Source organism: Cannabis sativa, chromosome 3 (assembly GCF_029168945.1).
Source record: "Cannabis sativa cultivar Pink pepper isolate KNU-18-1 chromosome 3, ASM2916894v1, whole genome shotgun sequence".
Classification (NCBI taxonomy): Eukaryota; Viridiplantae; Streptophyta; class Magnoliopsida; order Rosales; family Cannabaceae; genus Cannabis; species Cannabis sativa.
The window spans coordinates 40736455-40754821 of NC_083603.1; the positions used below are offsets into that span (position 1 = coordinate 40736455).

General features: G+C 33.5%; 3 protein-coding genes across 4 annotated transcripts; 2 read left to right on the forward strand and 1 right to left on the reverse strand.

Moving 5' to 3' along the window:
• Positions 1–1584: 1584 nt before the first annotated feature.
• On the forward strand, positions 1585–5606 carry LOC115709260 (SWR1-complex protein 4). 2 transcript variants are annotated; one of them, XM_030637319.2, is made up of 16 exons: positions 1585–1944; positions 2028–2114; positions 2220–2285; positions 2722–2781; positions 2883–2939; positions 3051–3180; positions 3310–3377; positions 3530–3622; positions 3718–3765; positions 3848–4030; positions 4185–4295; positions 4497–4592; positions 4698–4766; positions 4866–4902; positions 5013–5047; positions 5142–5606. In XM_030637319.2, the coding sequence occupies exons 1-16, from the start codon at positions 1831–1833 to the stop codon at positions 5223–5225; spliced, it is 1338 nt and encodes a 445-aa protein (XP_030493179.2). In that variant the 5' UTR covers positions 1585–1830; the 3' UTR covers positions 5226–5606. The 2 variants fall into 2 exon arrangements, with proteins under 2 accessions (XP_030493179.2, XP_030493177.2); XM_030637317.2 differs by having other exon boundaries at positions 1596–1944; positions 5007–5047.
• A 5269-nt stretch (positions 5607–10875) lies between these two features.
• Positions 10876–12783, reverse strand: LOC115709256 (putative F-box/LRR-repeat protein At4g15060). Its single transcript, XM_030637312.2, has 3 exons — positions 12666–12783; positions 11340–12582; positions 10876–11238 (listed from the first exon to the last, which is right to left on the reverse strand). Exons 2-3 carry the CDS (start codon positions 12564–12566, stop codon positions 11044–11046), a joined length of 1422 nt encoding a protein of 473 aa, XP_030493172.2. The 5' UTR covers positions 12567–12582; positions 12666–12783; the 3' UTR covers positions 10876–11043.
• Positions 12784–14688: 1905 nt separating this feature from the next.
• Positions 14689–17052, forward strand: LOC115711166 (putative ribonuclease H protein At1g65750). The gene has a single exon (XM_030639498.2). The coding sequence runs from the start codon at positions 14689–14691 to the stop codon at positions 17050–17052; it is 2364 nt and encodes a 787-aa protein (XP_030495358.2).
• The last annotated feature ends 1315 nt before the right edge of the window (positions 17053–18367 follow it).

The following is an 18367-nucleotide window of genomic DNA, read 5'->3' on the forward strand; positions in this document are numbered from 1 at the left end:
CCAGTATAATTAAAGATATATGTTTTATATAAAATAAAAATTATTAAAATAAGTATTTTTTATAAATTTTTTTGGTGGAAACAAAACTACCATACTATAATACAACTCTAGCTTTTTTGGGAGAGTTCTATTTGTAATCTATAAAATAATAAGTACACCCTATTATTAAAAAAGCTAATTAGGATGTTTACCCCTAAACTTTGATATGTACCAAATTATATTCCCTGAATTTTTAAGGTCGTTAAAAAATGCCTCATGAACTATTGAGATTGTTGGACTTAAGGACTTTTGTCCAATTTTAGTAAAAAAAGTCTATCATGGATGAAAGTTCAAGGGACATAATTTAGTACATGTCAAAGTTCGAGAAGCATAATTTGGAAGATATCAAAGTTTGGGGATCATGGTTAGTACATAAACAATCATTAAAATAGTAAAATTGAATGAAATTAGACAAAAGTCCTTAAATGTAACAATCTCAATAGTTCAGGGGAATTTTTAACGGCCAGAAAAGTTCAAGGGGCATGGTTTGGTTAATGTTAAAGTTTAGGGGACAGAAATCCTAATTAGCCTATTAAAAAAATAAATAAAAATAAACTCAAATAATTTATAAAAATAACTCTTAATATTTTTAATTTTTTTCTCATATTATTTTATGTTATGTTCAATATTTATTTTGATTTTATTTGTATATGTTTTTAAATTATGTATAATTTTTTTTAAAGAAAATTTCACATAATTTTTTTTGTTATATTTAAAATATAATTTATTTTTATTTAATAAATATATTTTTTAAGAATATAAATTGAAAGAAAAAAGTAAAAAAATTTTAATATAATTAAGGAAAATTACCCCATATACTATTTTTTTAACTTTTTTTTTTTTTTCAAATTTACGGTTTGAGTTTCTAAAGTGGTTGCAGCGCTAGTTGCAATAGGAGTTTCTATACGATTTCTTGTTGCAATTTAGGTTGCAGTGCTAGTTACAATAGGGGTTTGTATGTAGAATTTCTTAAAAATGCAAAAAAAAAAAAAAAAAACTAGTTTGAAGTGTAAAAATGAAAAAACTTCTATAATTAAATATTATATTTTAGGCTAATTAGGATTTTTGCCCCCTGAACTTTGACATGTACCAAATCATGCCCCCTGAACTTTTAAGGTCATTGAAAATGCTCCCCGAACTATTGAGATTGTTGGATTTAAGGATTTTTTTTTTCTAATTTTAGTAAAAAAGTCTAACATGGATGAAAGTTCAGATGACATAATTTAGTACATGTCAAAGTTCGAAGGACATGATTTTGTAGATATCAAAGTCTGGGGAACATGGTTTAGTACATAAACAATCATTGAAATAGTAAAATTGAATAAAATTACACAAAAATCCTTAAATTCAACAATCTCAATAGTTCAGGGGCATTATCAATGACCTTAAAAGTTCAGGGGCATAATTTGTTACATGTCAAAGTTCAGAGGCAAAAATTCTAATTAGCCTATATTTTATATATAATAAAAATTATTAAAATGAATGTGTGAATAAAATTTCCTTGTTACCTTTACGACATTCGTTTTGAGTTTTATAATTTAAACGACGTCGTTTTTCTCCTCAACTTGAACAACAGTAAACACTACTCCATTCCCTTCTTCGTCGTCTTCTTCTTCTTCTACCTGTAAATCAAAATCTTTGGCGCTCGAAAACCCTAAAATTTACCTAATCAAATCACTCCTTACTTCACTTCATCACCTGAATCCATTTCAAAATTCTCCACCATTTCAACTGATTCCATACATGAATTTCACCTCACAAACTCCAATCAATTCCTTACTTTTATAGAATATGGATGCCAAAGACATTCTCGGCTTGCCCAAAAACGCACTTCCTGTAGCACAAGAGAAGAAATCTAGGCCTCAGAAAGACTCTCACAGAAAACCCGATGGAATTTCTCGCGAGGTTTTGTTCTTTCCATCTTTTTCTTATATATAATTACACCTTATTTTTCGGTGGATTTTCAGTGATAATGTTAAAATTTTCAGGTTTATGCACTCACAGGTGGTGTGCCACCTCTTATGCCATCGATCGATTTATCCCAATTGAGAAAAAGGCCTCCAGCTGATGAAAAGGTTTTCCTTTTACTCCCTTTTCCTTAAATTGATTATGTTTTAAATTCGATTTGATCAACCAAGTGTTTAATTTTTTTTCATCATTCTTGATATTCTGTTTTTCAGATTACTTGGCAGTGGCTTCCTTTTACAAGTTCTGCTCGAAAGGATAATTTGCAGCTATACCATTGGGTAGTCTTTCTCTTGCTTTTGAAGATTGTTACTTAAAAATACTATCCTAAAATTGTATATGCATTGGTTTTTGTTAGAAAGTCTCATTTTTAATTTGTGAAAAGATAATAAAATATATAAGATGCACAAGCTACTCCTCTTATGGTCAATTAGTTTTGAGATAAAACTCATTCATCTTACGATTCTAACATGATATCAAAACAAAAACAAAAAACTTCTAACGAGTATTCGATGCAATAAAACAAAATGCTGATCGAAAAGAGTTGCTTGTGATTGAGCTGTCCGAAATTGGTGAGCAAAAAATAGTTAGAGAGTCTCACATTACTAATGTGTGGAAAGATAATAGAATATATAAGGTCCGTGAGCTATGGATGTTGGTTTTGAGATAGAATTCCATGCATCTTACAATTCTTACAGTTTTCATTCACAATTTCAGGTGAGAGTTGTTAATGGTGCACCACCAACAGGTGACTATTCTTTTGCTAAGTATAACAAGGTATTCTAACATATTTCATTGTTATGTTTCTCATATTCTACACTGAAATCAGTTGGTTACATTATGTGGTTTAATATTTTTGTGTATTTGATGTTGTGCAGTCTGTTGACATTGTACAATACACAGATGAGGAGTATGAGAAACACTTGACTGATCCTGTAGGTCTCAAACCAGATTTTATCTATATACATTTAGTTTTCATTTTTCCTTTTAATAGCCTTATTTTTCAGACAAGTTTTCTCACTTTATCCATTTAATATCTTCATTAGGCATGGACCAAGGAAGAGACAGATCAATTGTTTAGCTTGTGCAAACAATTTGATCTTCGATTCATTATAATAGCTGACAGGTTCCCAACATCTCGAACAGTAGAGGAGTTGAAAGACCGATATTACCATGGTATGTAGTCTTGCGAATTTCTTCACATTTTATTGTCAATCACTTGAGTTGGCCGCATTCCTCTGTGCTCCTCTCCCCCTCCATTCATGTGTGTGTATAAAGTCCTAATTACTTTCTATTTACTTTCAGTTTGTCGAGCTTTGGTAGTTGCTAGAGCTCCATCTCCTGTGGATGTTTCAGGGCACCCTGTTGTTAAGGTGTGAGAATTGTATAATACCTTGTATTTACTTGATCATTAGATGCTTGATCTAAGTAATCATTTACCATCATGTTTTTGTTGGACAATTTTTTGAGCTTTGCCATATTATACTATATTTCTGATTTTGTATTTTTGTTAACCTAAATTTAGGAACCTTATAACGTTTCACAAGAGAAAGAACGCAAGCGAGCATTGTCAATGGTTCTCTCCCAAACAAAACTACAAGAGAAAAAAGATGTCGAGGTCTGTTTTATTTATGTTTATAGTGAATTAGCAACTAAGTTACTACCATTTTGTTGTTTCAAAAAGGGCTCATCTATACTTACATTTTCTTACAGGTTCTTTCAGAAGCAAAAAAAATAACTGAGTCTCGATTGGCTGCTAAGGTAGGTCCCGGATTATTTTATGATTTGTGAAAGAAATAAACGATGCACCTCTGTGTTGATTTACTCTGTTTTTTGTTCTTAGGTTGCTGAAGAAGTGGAGTTGCCCGTTGCATCAAATGTTGCCACAGAAAATACTGAGAAGACTACTATTCCGGGTGATATTGTGTCACCTTCTCCCAGTGTTCCGGTTCCATCTGCAGTAGTTGCTGCTGCACCTTCAACATTGGCAGCAGACAATGCTGCAACTGTAGCTTCTCTACGCATGGTATGTCGAATGGCTGGTTTGCCCCTTAAGTTTATCCACTCTAATCAAGAAACTGTTTTTCTTTGTGTGTCTGTGTCACATAGATGTTTTCCTGTAAAGTTTCATCCATTTTATATGTCCAATTTTACCTCAACTAATCTTTGAAAATCTACAGCTTCGGGTATATTTGAGAACATATGCACTTGATCAAATGATACAAGCTGCAAGTGCATCTGCTGGACTGCGGACCATCAAGCGTGTTGAGCAGACTTTACAAGAACTTGGGGTTTGTGTTTTATATTTACAAGAACTTGCATTTTATATTCGTGTTCGTCTATTATCCTCTTCTTTCGATTTCCTTCATGCTTAATAGGTAGTTTTATCATATTGTTCCTGCTAGCTGCATAATTTCATATTAGAAAATGAATCCCACATTAGTGTTCGGCTGTACATTTTGTTCTCTTAAAATGTGTCTTAATCTTGACAGGTTAATCTAAAACCAAGGGTGCCAACCAAAGCTGTTTGTGCAGAGCATCTTGAATTGAGAAAAGAAATTCTGACCCTGCTCAATCTTCAGAAACAGGTATTGTATATTTTAGGATTTATTTTCCTCTACGTTGCATGGCTGTGGATTTTCTAAGGAGATTTTGTGCTAGAGTTCTCCTAATTCTAATCTTTCTGGTATCAGGTGCAATACAAGGAGACAGAGAATTCCTCTTTCCGCGATAATCCCTACGAAGCGCCCGGCACACCTAAGGTCAACTTCCTTATTACAATATCAGTGGAATTCTTATAATGCTTTCAAATGATTTTTTTTCACTCTACTGAAAACTGTTCATACTATGGTGTTTATCAGGACCGGATGTTTGTTCCCGACTCGATGAACTTTGGAGGTAATGATTTGTACAGTTGCGTGGCTTTTGCGGGGTCTTTCATTTTTTTGTTTACGAGACGAGTAGTGTTTGTGTAGTTGCTTACATTTATAACTTTCTATTAGTTTCAGGGGAGAGACCTGGCAAAAGAGACCAGAAACGCAAGGTACATACATGTCGATTTCATTTGAAACTATATTGGTTGCTCATATGGTGTAATGTAAGTGCATCCAATAGTTTAAACTTATGAGCTTTTTCAGGGACCTGGAAGAGGATCAGAAGCTCCATCATCTCCAGCCCAATCGAATAAACGGCCTAGGAAACTCAAGGCTTCAGATCTTTAGTTCTCGAGTTGAGATGGCAAAATATTAGCTTACTTAACGGTACCGGGGGTAGGGCATGAAGGTGATGACTCTTCTTATAACTAACTTTTCTAACAGCTGAGAAGGATGTGCAGGGGAGGAGAGCTCCCAAGATGTGTGCCTGTTTTGTTCTTAGGATTTTTGTTAGTATTTGTAATCATATTCATAATCATGTCACTTTTGATTCTTTTGAAAATTTGAGGGTTTGTTAGTATAACATGTTAGTTTTGTCTTAGTTCAACATTAAGAATTTAGATCATCCTTGTTGGATATAATTGTGAATAATTTATCACCATTCCAAAATCATACTCTTCAAAACCAGAGATCTTTTATTGTTCTTATGAATGTACTACCAATTATGTATGTTTTTTCTTAATTAATTTACAATAAATGCCATTACAGTATTACATCAAAATACTCATATAGTTCATAAAAAGCGCCATAAAACAAAATCTCAACAAATAATCCATTTATTAAAAACCTTTTATTACACAATAAATGAAGGAAAATTAATGATCTTTAATAATTAAAAAATTATACAGAATGTTTGGAAATTATATATTTAGGTCGAATATGGGTGAGTTGTTTCACTTTAACCCAACCCCAAACTTACTTTGGATGTATAAATTGCACCCCATTCCATTATCGACTAAGGTAGGTAATTTCCGTCCTATTTAAAATAGTTACGCGTCTCAGGTCAAATTTCTATTACTACTTAGACTCATATAATCACACAAATACAAATTGATTTAAGAACTTGTTTTGGTATAGCAACTTTCTTTTTCCTTCTAAGATAATATATTTTCGCATTTGCTTCTTCTTCGTGATCTCCAATGTAAGAAACAAAAAAGTAAAAATTATTATAAAAAATTGTGGTACCTAAAATTTACAGTGAGATCATCTTCAACTAAGTTTTAATTTACAATATTTATATATTAATAACATCTATGTATAAATAAAACAAAGAGAAACGACTTGTGTTTTTTTTGTTTATATATAAATATATATTATTTTAGTATTTGTTATTGGCACTTAAGGTGTTTAATACCATACCGATGTAGTATCTAATAATTAGTTAGTAATTATTTTTTTGTCATTTGTGTTTTATTTTTTATGAATGGTCTTTGTATATTTTTTTTAATTAATTTTTTGTACTATTATTGTTATGCGACACCTTAAGGTGCTCAATACTATATCGATTCATATACACAATAATTGGTTAGCAATTTTCTAAATCATATTACATTAAAATTTGTAGAAATTGAAATGCACCAATAACTATGTATTATATTTTATGGTGCTTGTTTACAATAACCTTTCATAGTGTTTATTTACAATTTTTTTACAACTTCTTTGAGTATATTTATTTATAATTATATTATTATTTGACACCTTAAAATGTTTAACATTATACCACATTATGTAAATAAATAATTAGTTAACAATTTTTTATATTATTATACCACACTATGCCTTATTTAACTTATTTTTTTTTCAACAATTGTTTAATTATAATTGATGAAAGTAAAATATATAATTATAACAATATTTTGAGAGGAGGATTACATGTCTATAGTACGTCATCCACAAGCCTTGTTTGCAGTTCTTTTCATAACTAAATTTCAAGTAAAAAATTCTAATAACACTTTGCCATTATTCCAAAATGAATGAACTCTCATATATCCCATAAACATATTATAAGACACAATTATTAATTTATTAATTAAGTAATACCATTAGGGGTGATACAAAAGAAAAGGACAGAAATTGAATCTAACATTATACAGCTAAGAATTAAAACTTCTCACTAACCTAACTCGAAGTAGCACTTTTAAGAAAATTAACTAAACTTCTTACAATATTAAAGAATAAGTTCAAAAACTACCAATAAAGTAAATACAATATGTTAATACTAAGATAACAATTAGCAAAGAAAACATCGTTTAAAGTGTTGAAGAGTAATTAGTAGATGTCTTTCTCATTATAGATAGACTCTTTACGAAAGGCGAAATCCACATCAAAGCATCTCTCCAGTCTGATCCCTTCTCCAGTTTCAATTTAGTAAGAACTCAAAGATGCTCCCATTTAATTAAAGGAGAACGATACTTCATCTTTATTTCTTTTGGGAATATGATCACCTTCATAGCAAAATAAAGAAATCATATAAAATTAATTAAAGAAATGAACATGTTAATGTTGCAACTGATATAAGAAAGAAAAATTATAAAAACGTGAAATAATAACAGAATCAAAGTCAGAAACACACCTTTTCCGAGTCAATATGCAAGTTCACCTTATTCCAAGAGCAATTGAGCTTTGCAAAAAAATTCATCATATCAACAAACCAATTTGTGTCATAATTCTTAGATTGATTAAGAATAATGAATTTTCCATTCAACAAATTGGATGACACTATTGATACACTGTGCTTCATATTTCCTTCATAACAAAATGATTCCAATTTCGAAGCTTCAACAATAACTTTTGGTTCATCTTCAAGAGTAATATTACTAAACCTCAACTTCAAACTATTCAAGTGATGATTCGAGATTTTAAGGTTCTTCAATTGCAACACTTTCGAATCACATAAGGTCAAATTCTCAAGTTGAGGAAGATTTGAAATAAGATTTTCTAACGACAAAGACTCTTTCATACCCCAATCACAAACCAATACAAGATTCCTCATCACCTTCCCTAAGGAGAGATTCATTTTTTCAAAGGAAAAACAATATAGTTCCAAAGATTCAAGATTCATTGCTTCAATTTGCACTAATATATCACTATGAGATTCAATTTGCAAGAACTTGAGACTTAAACTACGAAAACGAAGCCCACCACGAATTAATCCACAACACTTACTTAACTTCAAATTCTCAAGGGAAGGGCAACCCAACAATAACTCATCAACCACATCATTATTTTTAAACCAAACAAAACACAATGACAACAATTTCAAGGATGGAAAATCAAATGAGTAGTTAGAATCCAACTCCACTTTACTCAACTCCAACTTAGTCAAATATCTTCCTTTAAGTACTAGTTTTTCAGGTAAGGGGTAATAGTAAATGGGAAATTTGATTTTCTATACTTACATATACCTAATATTTTATTTCTAAACTAATATATATCATCATTGAAAATATATGACCACTTTATCTAAAACCCAAAAATACCCCTCTCAAATTTTCCATACTTTTTTTTAGTGCAAAAACATAAAAAAAAAAAAAAAAAAAATTGGTAGTCCGATGGGGTCCGATGGTAGTCCGATGGTGGTCCGATGGTCACCTGATGCTACTTTTGTATGTACAAAAACATAAAAAAAAATTAGTAGCAGATTTGGTCTGATGGTAGTCCGATGGGTGGTCCGATGGGTGGCCCGATGGGTGGTCCGATGGTGGCCCGATAGGGTGGCCCGATGGATGGTCCGATGAGTAGCCCGATGGGTGGTCCGATGGTGTAAATGGGGTGATGTAAATGGGGGTATTTTAGGGATATCATAAAAATTGTCATATTTTACAAATATTAGTTATTATTTGTTTAGAAATTTTTTTTTAACTAAATGTAAGCATAAAAATTCAAATTTCCCTAGTAAATTTTGTTACTTTCACATCTTCCTAAAGCCAAACAAAGCTTTATTTGCTTCACCTTATTCTCAACTGCAAAATCTAACCATTCATCTATGTGACCAACTAAACTTTTTTCCAAGAACCCCATTTGAATCTCGAAACTAATAACCGTTGATTCGGGGATGAAGTTCTTTCGGCGTTCCAAACACTTGTCCACAAAATCGAAAAACTCTTTTCGCCAATCAGAAGTACCATTAGTATTAGGAGTGGGGAAAAAGAGTTTAGGAACATAATATACCACATGAGTTTCCAATGTTTAGAAAGGACACAAGTTCGAACAGCATCCTTAGTTGGAAGAAAGGACAGAATGTGTGTGATGACTTCATTAGGTAGCTTTGAAATTCTGTCAACTTCCTCAATTGTTCTCGTTCTCTTCTTAGCCATAATACTACGTTTTTTTTGTTTAGGGTCCATTTTGTCATTTAACAAAATACAAGGTCCAATTAGTAACTTTTGTAAAACAGAGGGTTCAAAATAATATTTACCCAAAATTTTATTATCTTCTTCCTCTTCTTCTTCTTATCATTAGGGCAAAAAAGTGAGACAAAATCATCATCAAAAAAACAAACCCAGATCACAATTCACCTTCTCTCAAATTGGGATTCTCTCAATTTCGAATCTTTCCACCATGACTCGCCGGATTCTCGATGCAGCTCTAACAGTTCCGTCGCCGGCTACGGCAATTACCCGTGGCTGTTTAGGGGTCTGGGATGGAGATTCGGAGCACTGAATGTCCGATCAGTTTGGGGGTTTTTGAAGATGAAGCAAACGACGTCGTTGAGTGTTCACACTTACATAACCGAGGAGGCTTAGGGGTTGATCACATTCGAAATGGACAAATCGTGTGCTCCCTTTGCTTCGAAAACTCGTCCTTGAACGTATTCTGGTCGTGACATGTAACCACTGTTCAACATTATTATTTAATGAATTATGAGATATAAGTTAATTAGTTTGCATTGGTTTCCAATTCCATGCATGAATTCCCACTTCATAAATGAGTGTCAAGATGAAAGAAACTTACTAAGTTCCAACCACTCTGTTTGTTTGTGTTGTCCTCTGAAATCAGATATTTTGGGATTCATATCACAATCTAGAAGGATATTACTGGTCTTCAAATCTCTGTATATGATCCTTAGTCTAGAGTCTTGATGAGAGAACAAAACCACATTCCTATTCTGTAGGAATGTCAACCAGGGTGGGGCAGGTCAGGCCCAACCTGACCTTGACCCGGTCTAGCCTGATAACATTTTGGCTCGATTTGGTTTGACCCGATAGCTCTTTTCAATCTGGCCAATTAGACTCGACCCGAGTTAAACGATTATAAATGATATATGAAAGTGGGTGGCAGATCAATCCATATTTTTTCATATATTGGCGCCCCACGATTATTTATATATTTTCTCATATATGAAACTTAATACTTAATTACACCAATAACAATATGACACTAAAGAGGGTGGTAGACACATAACAAGTCAATAGTGAATAAGAATGAAATTAAGGATTTTGATTTTTTTTTTTAAATATTTGAAACCGAGTCGAGCAGAGCCCGATCTGAAATAAAATGTGTCCGGCAGGGGCAAAAGCTCGACAACAACCCAGATCATGCAAGTCGGGAGTCAACCGCGAAGATAAACCAAATTGCCATTCCGCAACATAATAGGCAGCCATCAAGAAAGCCTTACCCTCCCCAATAGCAGAGTTGGTAGTTCTTCAAATATGATTTATATGTGTATTTGACAGTCCTTACTTAGGTTAGACTCATCTAATCACACTCATACAAACTGATTTAAGAACTTGTTTTGGTATAGCAACTTTCTTTTTTCTTCAAGATAGTATTTTTTGGCATTTGCTACTTGTTATTAAGTAAGCCTTTATTTACAGTTCTTCTTTTAATAACTTTATTCCAAGGAAAACATTCTAATAACAAGCCATTACTTTAGTAAATAATAACACTGAGTAGTATTTTGTGCAGTAAAATAATGAAAGAACAAAAAATTGGGATAAAGAGAAGAAATAGGACAGAAATTCTCATTAGGATATAACATTAAGAAGACTACAATATCTCACAAACCAAACTCAAAGTACCACTACATAACAATGTTAGTTTTCTTCTATTAGCAAAGAAAACTAATAGAAGACAGTCATCACTACACATAAGTTATAACCATTGTTTAAAATGTTGAAGAGGAACTAGTATAAGCCCTTTCCATTATAGATAGACTCTTTAAAGAAGGAGAAATCCAATGCAGAGCATCTCTCAATTCTGATTCCCATTCCAGTTTCGATCTAGTAAAAACTCTAAGATGCTCCCAATTAACTAAAGGAGTACGACATATCTTCTTTATTTTTTCTGGGAATATGAGAGCCTTCATGTATAGAATTAAGAAAATGTATTAAGATTGCAGAATAGACAAATGATATAAATTTGAAATAATAACACAAAATGAATTAATAGTAAGAAACACACCTTTTCTGAGTCGATATCAAGCCTTACTGTCTTTGGAGAGCAATTAAGATTCACAAAAAAATTCATCATATCGACAAACCAAATTGCATCATATTTCTTATAATGATCAAGAAAAATGAATATTCCATTCAACAAATTGGATGACTCTATTGATATATTATGATTGATATATCCTTCATAACAAAATGATACTAATTTTGGAGCTTCAATTATAACTTCCTTTTCATCTATAGATGAACAAGTACAATTCAACTTCAAAGTTTTCAAGTGATGATTCGAGATTTTAACATGCTTCAACCGCAACAACACCAAATCACACAAGGTCAAATTCTCAAGTTGATGAAGGTTTGAAATAAGATATTCTAACGATGATGAATCTTCCATACCGTAAACACAAATTAACACGAGATTTTTAATTGCCTTGCATACAGAGAGAGTGATTTTTCCTAAGGAAACACCAAATAGGTCCAAAGATTCAAGATTTACCGCTTCAATTAGCACTGGCACATAAGTATTACATTTAATTTGCAAGAATTTGAGGCTTGAACTGTGTATACAGAGCTGATCCTCCTGATAAGAACTTTGAAAACGACATAGCTGAAAATTCTCAAGAAAAGGGGAACCCAACAACAGCTTATCAACCACATCAATATCAGCAAACCGAACATAATGCAATGCCAACGATTTCAAGGATGGAAAATCAAATGAGTAGCTAGAATCCAACTCAACATCACTCAACACCAAATTAATCAAATATTTTGCATTGATTACTAGTGTTTTAGGTAATCTGTAGTAGTAAATTTGGTGATTCTCCTCAGATCTATCTGGGGCCAAACAAAGGTTTATTTCCTGCACCTTATTGTCAACTACAAAAGCTAACCATTTATCTAAGCAACCAACTAAACTTCTATCATAGAATTTCATTTGAAGCTCAAAATTAGTAACCATTGATTCAGGGACAAAGTTCCTACTTATCTTACGGTGTTCCAAACACTTGTCCACAAAATGAAAGAACTCTTCTTGGGAATGAGATTCAGTATTGCAGAAAGAGAGTTTAGGAACAAAATACCAGATGAGTTTCCAACGTTTTGAAAGGAGGCAAGTCCGAACCACATCCTTAGTGGGAAGAAACGACAGTATGTGTACGATCAATGCATTAGGTAGTTTTGAAATTCTGTCTTTGTCTTCCTCAACCATCATCATTATTGATTTTATTCTCTTAGCCATAAATGAAATGTGAAAACTGCTAATAAAGAATCCATGAATAAAAAACAGAACAAGCTAAGTCATAAATCAAATAAAAAAGATAGAATGGTTTATAATTACCTGTAGCTAGGTCGGGTGCATCAGAGAAAATTTGAGTAGGATTTGGGTTAGGGTTTAGGTTGAAGATGAAAGAACAACAACATTTGACTCAATTATTATTAATATGTGTTTAAATTTTTGTCTTTAAAAAAAAAATTGATGACACGTGACTTCCACGAGTGCTTACATGTCTTAATTTGAGATTTTTTTTTTTTTTTTTTATCAATAATGAATAATTTTATTGAAAAGAAAAATATAATGTCATACAAGTAATCTTATCTAACTATATAAGTTTTTTTTATCTAATCCAGGAATATAAATTTAGGGTAATTTAAGAAAATTAGACCTGGAATTTGTTAATCCTCTAACAAAAAGTTAAGTTTGTTAAGGAAAAATGAACGTTCAATAAATTAAGGGTCAATTTCACAAATGCACAAAAATAATAAAAATATGATTTTACGGAATTTTAAATATTTTTACGATTTTTTTGATTTTATTTACATAAAATACGGTCTTTTTATGTTGAAATTTTGTGCATTTGTTGTTAATTTTTTGTTATATGTATGCTATTTTTTTGTTGTTATTTTGATGTTATTTTGATGTTACTTTTATGTTGTTTTCTTGTTGATTTTATGTTGTTTTCGTGTTACTTTTTGGAAAACTGTAAAAATGTAAAAATATATTCTTTGAACATAAAAATGTAAATATTTTACAAAAAATGGTGCCTTATATAATTATTCCATAAATTAAATAAATTAAATGAATAAACCAATTCAATACTAATTAAACAAACATTCTATCTTAATAACACATGACAAAAAAAAAAAACATTAGCAACCTATAAAAAAAATAAAAAAAACCAATAAAAAATTATTAACAATCAATAAAAAACAACAAATAATAAAATAAGATTAGCTTGCTAAATAAATAAATAAAAAGTATTAGTAAAATTAGAGCAATTGAATGAATTAGTAAAAAGTATTGCTCAATATTCATCATGGCCTCATGATATTTTCTTTCTTTTTATTTATTTATTTATTTTTTGAATAAAAAGTTATTTTTACTAAGGGAAATTTGAATTTCATACCTACATAACTTTATAATTTTTTTCTTAAATGTATACTTATTAAAATTTGTAATGTATGACCATTTTACCAATTTTCCAAAACTACCTCTCCCATTTGTAAATGCTCAGCCGACTCTCACCCACCATCAACCCCAACCCACGAAAACCCTTACCCACGATCAACCCCAACCCGAACCACCCTCACCCACGGCGTCGACCACCCTCACCCACGATCAACCCCAACCCGAACCACCCTCATCCACGAAAACCCCAACCCGAACCACCCTCACCCACGAATCCCAACCCCAACCCGAACGACGGTCGAAGCCCAGGTCACCGCCGGTCCCACGAATCCCAAGCCCCCTCATCACCGACGGTCGAAGCCCACGAATCCCAGGCTCCCTTTTCACCGCCGGTGCATCAAATCGAAAACAAAAAAAAAAAAAGAAAAGAAAAAAAGCCCCAGGTCCGATGGTCGGACTCCGACCATCGGACCTGGGGTGTGGGATGCCGAGATAGAGAGAGAAAGAGAGATGTTGTGAGAGTTTGAAGGTATTTTTGGGGTTTTGAGAAAAGTGTCATATTTTTGTTAGTTTAAAATGTATTGGTTTAAAAATAAAATATTTTAGTTTTTTAAGTATAGAAAATCAAATTTCTCTTTACTAAAGTCATTCATTTAATGTGATGTGTGATTATGCTGGATAATTTTAAAATTGTCAATCATTAAAGTGTTTTTGTAGAAAAATATATTAAATCTTACGTGAATGAGAGAAAAAAATAAAAAAAAAATTATATTTTAAGATGATATATGTACTTTTGGCAGCTTGGAAATCTCCAATGGGGTTAATATAAATAGTTGTCCCCTTACTCTCACCTAATACATTTAGCCAATTATAATTTGTTTTGTTTTTTATTAATTAAAAAATTTAAAAATTCTCCTTACTTCAAAAATTTTCTACCATCTCTCTTTTCTCCCATATGTCACATCATATACCTGGCCTTGCGTCAGGGCGTCTTGTAGTGGTCAAGGCTTATGATCGCCTGAGCTGGCGATTTATTGACCACGTGATGGAGTGCTGTGGGACCCCAGTGAGATTCCGGAATTGGATCTCGCAATGCATCTCCACCACCACTTTAAATATCTGTCTGAATGGGGGTCAGGTTGGAAAAATTATCCCCACTTGTGGTCTTCGGCAAGGGGACCCCTTATCGCCCTATCTGTTCATTTGGGCTGCGGAAGTTCTTTCGAGACTACTACAAGACGCCCTGACGCAAGGAAGCATTCATGGCATAAAGCTATGTAGAGGTGGTCCAGTTCTATCCCATATTTTTTTTGCGGATGATTTAATTCTGATGGGGAGAGCCAATTTGAATGAGGTTAATGGTTTCTGGAACTGTCTGGAGAAATTCTGTTTGTGGTCGGGGCAACAGGTTAATAAGTTAAAAACTTCTATATTCTTTAGTAAGAACACCCCGTCGAGTATGAGAAGAGAAATCAAGGAAACTTTGGGGATTGATTCGCCTGAAGGGTGCATCAAGTACTTAGGCCTGCCCCTGTTCCGTTCAAGACAAAAGGACGCTGACTTCAACTTTATTCTGGATAATCTCACTTCAAAACTCCAGGGTTGGAAGGCTAAGTCTCTGTCAAAGGCAGGCCGTGCAACTCTGATAAAATCAGTGGGTCTTTCGTTGCCTATGTATGCTATGCAGACCACCAACCTCTCTAATCGTATGGTCAACCGAATTGATGGTCTGGTTAGGGACTTCTGGTGGGGATTTGAGAAAGGAAATCATGGGCTCCATTTAAAAGCGTGGGACAAGTTGTGCCTACCTAAATCTCTTGGTGGCCTGGGCTTCCGGAAAACAAGAGAAATGAATCTGGCGTTTCTGGCTAAGTGGGGGTGGAATATCCTTACTGGTAACCAATCGTTGTGTTGCAGAGTTTTAACGACTAAATATTTAAGAGGGAAGGATTTTCTCAAATATAAGTATAAAAACTCTGACTCCTGGTTCTGGAAGAGTGTTGTGAAGGCCAACTCTATTCTGAGGAGAGGTGCTTGTAAACTAGTGGCTAATGGAGAGACTACTGCTATTTGGGAGGATCCATGGATTCCCCACTTTAAAGGTTTTTGTCCAAAACCAAGAAGGGGAGGTGCGAATAACCTCAACCGTGTGTCTGATCTGTTACTATCCAATGGTCACTGGAACGTGGATAAGCTGAATGAAAACTTTGATCATGAAACTGTTGCAGCTATCTTAAAAGGGGGCCAACCCTCTGGCAATGGCATGGACAAATGGATATGGACTCAAACCAGCAATGGTAACTTCTCGTGCAAGTCTGCTTATCTTGTTCAAGCTTTGGATAGAGCCCCCCAGTGTGAGGTTGCCCCGAAGCTATGGAACAAGCTCTGGAATAGCAAAATTCTGGAACGGCATAAAATCCTGTGGTGGTGTATTCTGTCTAATGCGCTTCCCACAAGATCAGTGATTAACAAAAGATTCCTCATTGAGGATACTTGCTGCCCTCTTTGTGGAACCAAGGAAGAAACTATGGAACACTTATTCCTCTCTTGTGATGTGGCCTTTCACCTCTGGCGTTCTTCTCCTTGGGGTTTTTATCCCATATGTGATACTGGGATCCGAGTTTGGGATTGGATCAAGTTCATCTGGGGTCTAAACCGTAGAGGAGTTCCAGTGGAGGATGCTTTCTTGTATGCCTCCATAGTTGTGGATACTATTTGGAGGGTGCGGAATGATAAAGTCCACAATAATTATCATGTTGATGTGAAAAAATGTGTTGATGATATATATTTTACTTATACTGATATTCATGCTTCTTTATTACCCAGTCCCACCTCCCATCCCAAGGAAGCTTGGTCCCCTCCCCCAAAGGATTGGATTAAGCTGAATTGTGATGTAAAGGTGGGTTTTGACAATATGTGTGTTGCAGTCGTCGCCAGGAACCATCTTGGAGATGTGGTTCGTGTTCAGACAGCAATGGTGGATTTTTCTGATGTGATTTGCGGAGAAGCTGAGGCGTGCTGCTTAGCGATTTCGATTGCCTTGGAGATGGGACACAAGTTTATTATAGTTGAGAATGATTCGAGGGTGGTAATCAACGCTATCAACGGGACGGAGTCTCGTTGGGCGCTTGAGAACTACGTCTCATTTTGTACCAAGTCTTCTCACTCGTTTATTGGTTGTAATTTTTCTTTCATTAGTCGAACTTGTAATTTTGCCGCTCACAATGTGGCTAGATGGGCCTTTGCTCATCATATGTTTGGATCTATCCCGGTTTCAGTGTTACCGGCGAACCTTTTATGTAATGACCATGAGGTCTAGTTTTCTCTTTTATTAATGACATCACGCTAATTTCAAAAAAAAAAAAAAAAAGACTACACCCACGGGAGATGGCCTTAGGCAACTTAAAGTGTCTAACACCATAGCAATATAACACCCTATAATTAGTTGGCCAATCTTTATATCATTTATTAAATTAAAATGTGTAAAATTTGATATTAAAATGCATCAATAATAGTATATTTTGAGATACTTGGCCCCTTAACCTTAAGGTGCCTCCTAGTATTTCTCATTTATATTTAGTAGCATTGATTAGTCATTGCATTTACCATTATATTTTGTACAACAAAAATAATTAAAAGAGACACAAATTTGGATTTTCTTAAAAAAAAAAATATTGCATTAATTCTCAATGGGATCTTACATTATACAGCTATGAAGTGCAGAACATTTCACAAAGCCAAACTTATCTAGCTTAAACCTATGCTTCCACTCTTACATTGACAGCCAAAGACATTTAAAAATTTATTTGGTATTATTGAAGGATTTTATAGCATGTATCATATGTGTAATTATACAAACAAAAACATTGTTATTCACAAACCAAATAATCCATTATCTAAACTATTGTTCTCAAGGTAACTGTAACCAAAAATTATTCTGATACAAAGAAAAGAGATTGAAATTGACCTCAAAGTGTCCAATTACAATTAACAAAAGATCATGCAACTCATAACAAAACAATAAGACCAAGTTACAACCCAGATTTTGGCCTTCTCCCACATACCTTAAATCTGCTTCATTCTCTATTTCTTCTTCAAAGATTCTACCATTTCTTTCTAGCCACACTGTGCCCAGAAAATAGGAAATCAGTTTTCAAGTTTCGGTATGGCGATTTCAGAGCAAACTGGCTCTTTTTTTTGAAGAGAACTTCTCCCATCTTCAGGGTTTCCTGTTAAATAAAAAGGAATTGCATATACTATAATGAGCTTTTGTATCTTTAACAAATGTTTTTTAGTTGAAAGTGAATGGTATAAGAACATCCATTTCAAAGAAGTCTGCAAAGTGCAATTAATAATCAATAGATTAGTGTGTGCTGAAATGCCAATAATAAAGAAGCTTTCTTAACAATCATTTCAAAGTTGAAACATAGAGAAAAAAGAAACCAAATCAAGAAATGTTACCTTCACTCATTCAATTGAGCCTGCTTTCTATGTTGAAATCTAGAAAGACACAATCACACAAAATCCTCAAAATTGCAACCAACAATAGTTCCCACAATCAGATCGGCAGGGTTCTTCTTGGTGCTTGGAATCAAACAACAATGGGTTGTTGTTTTCTTCTCTGGCTCCCTAAT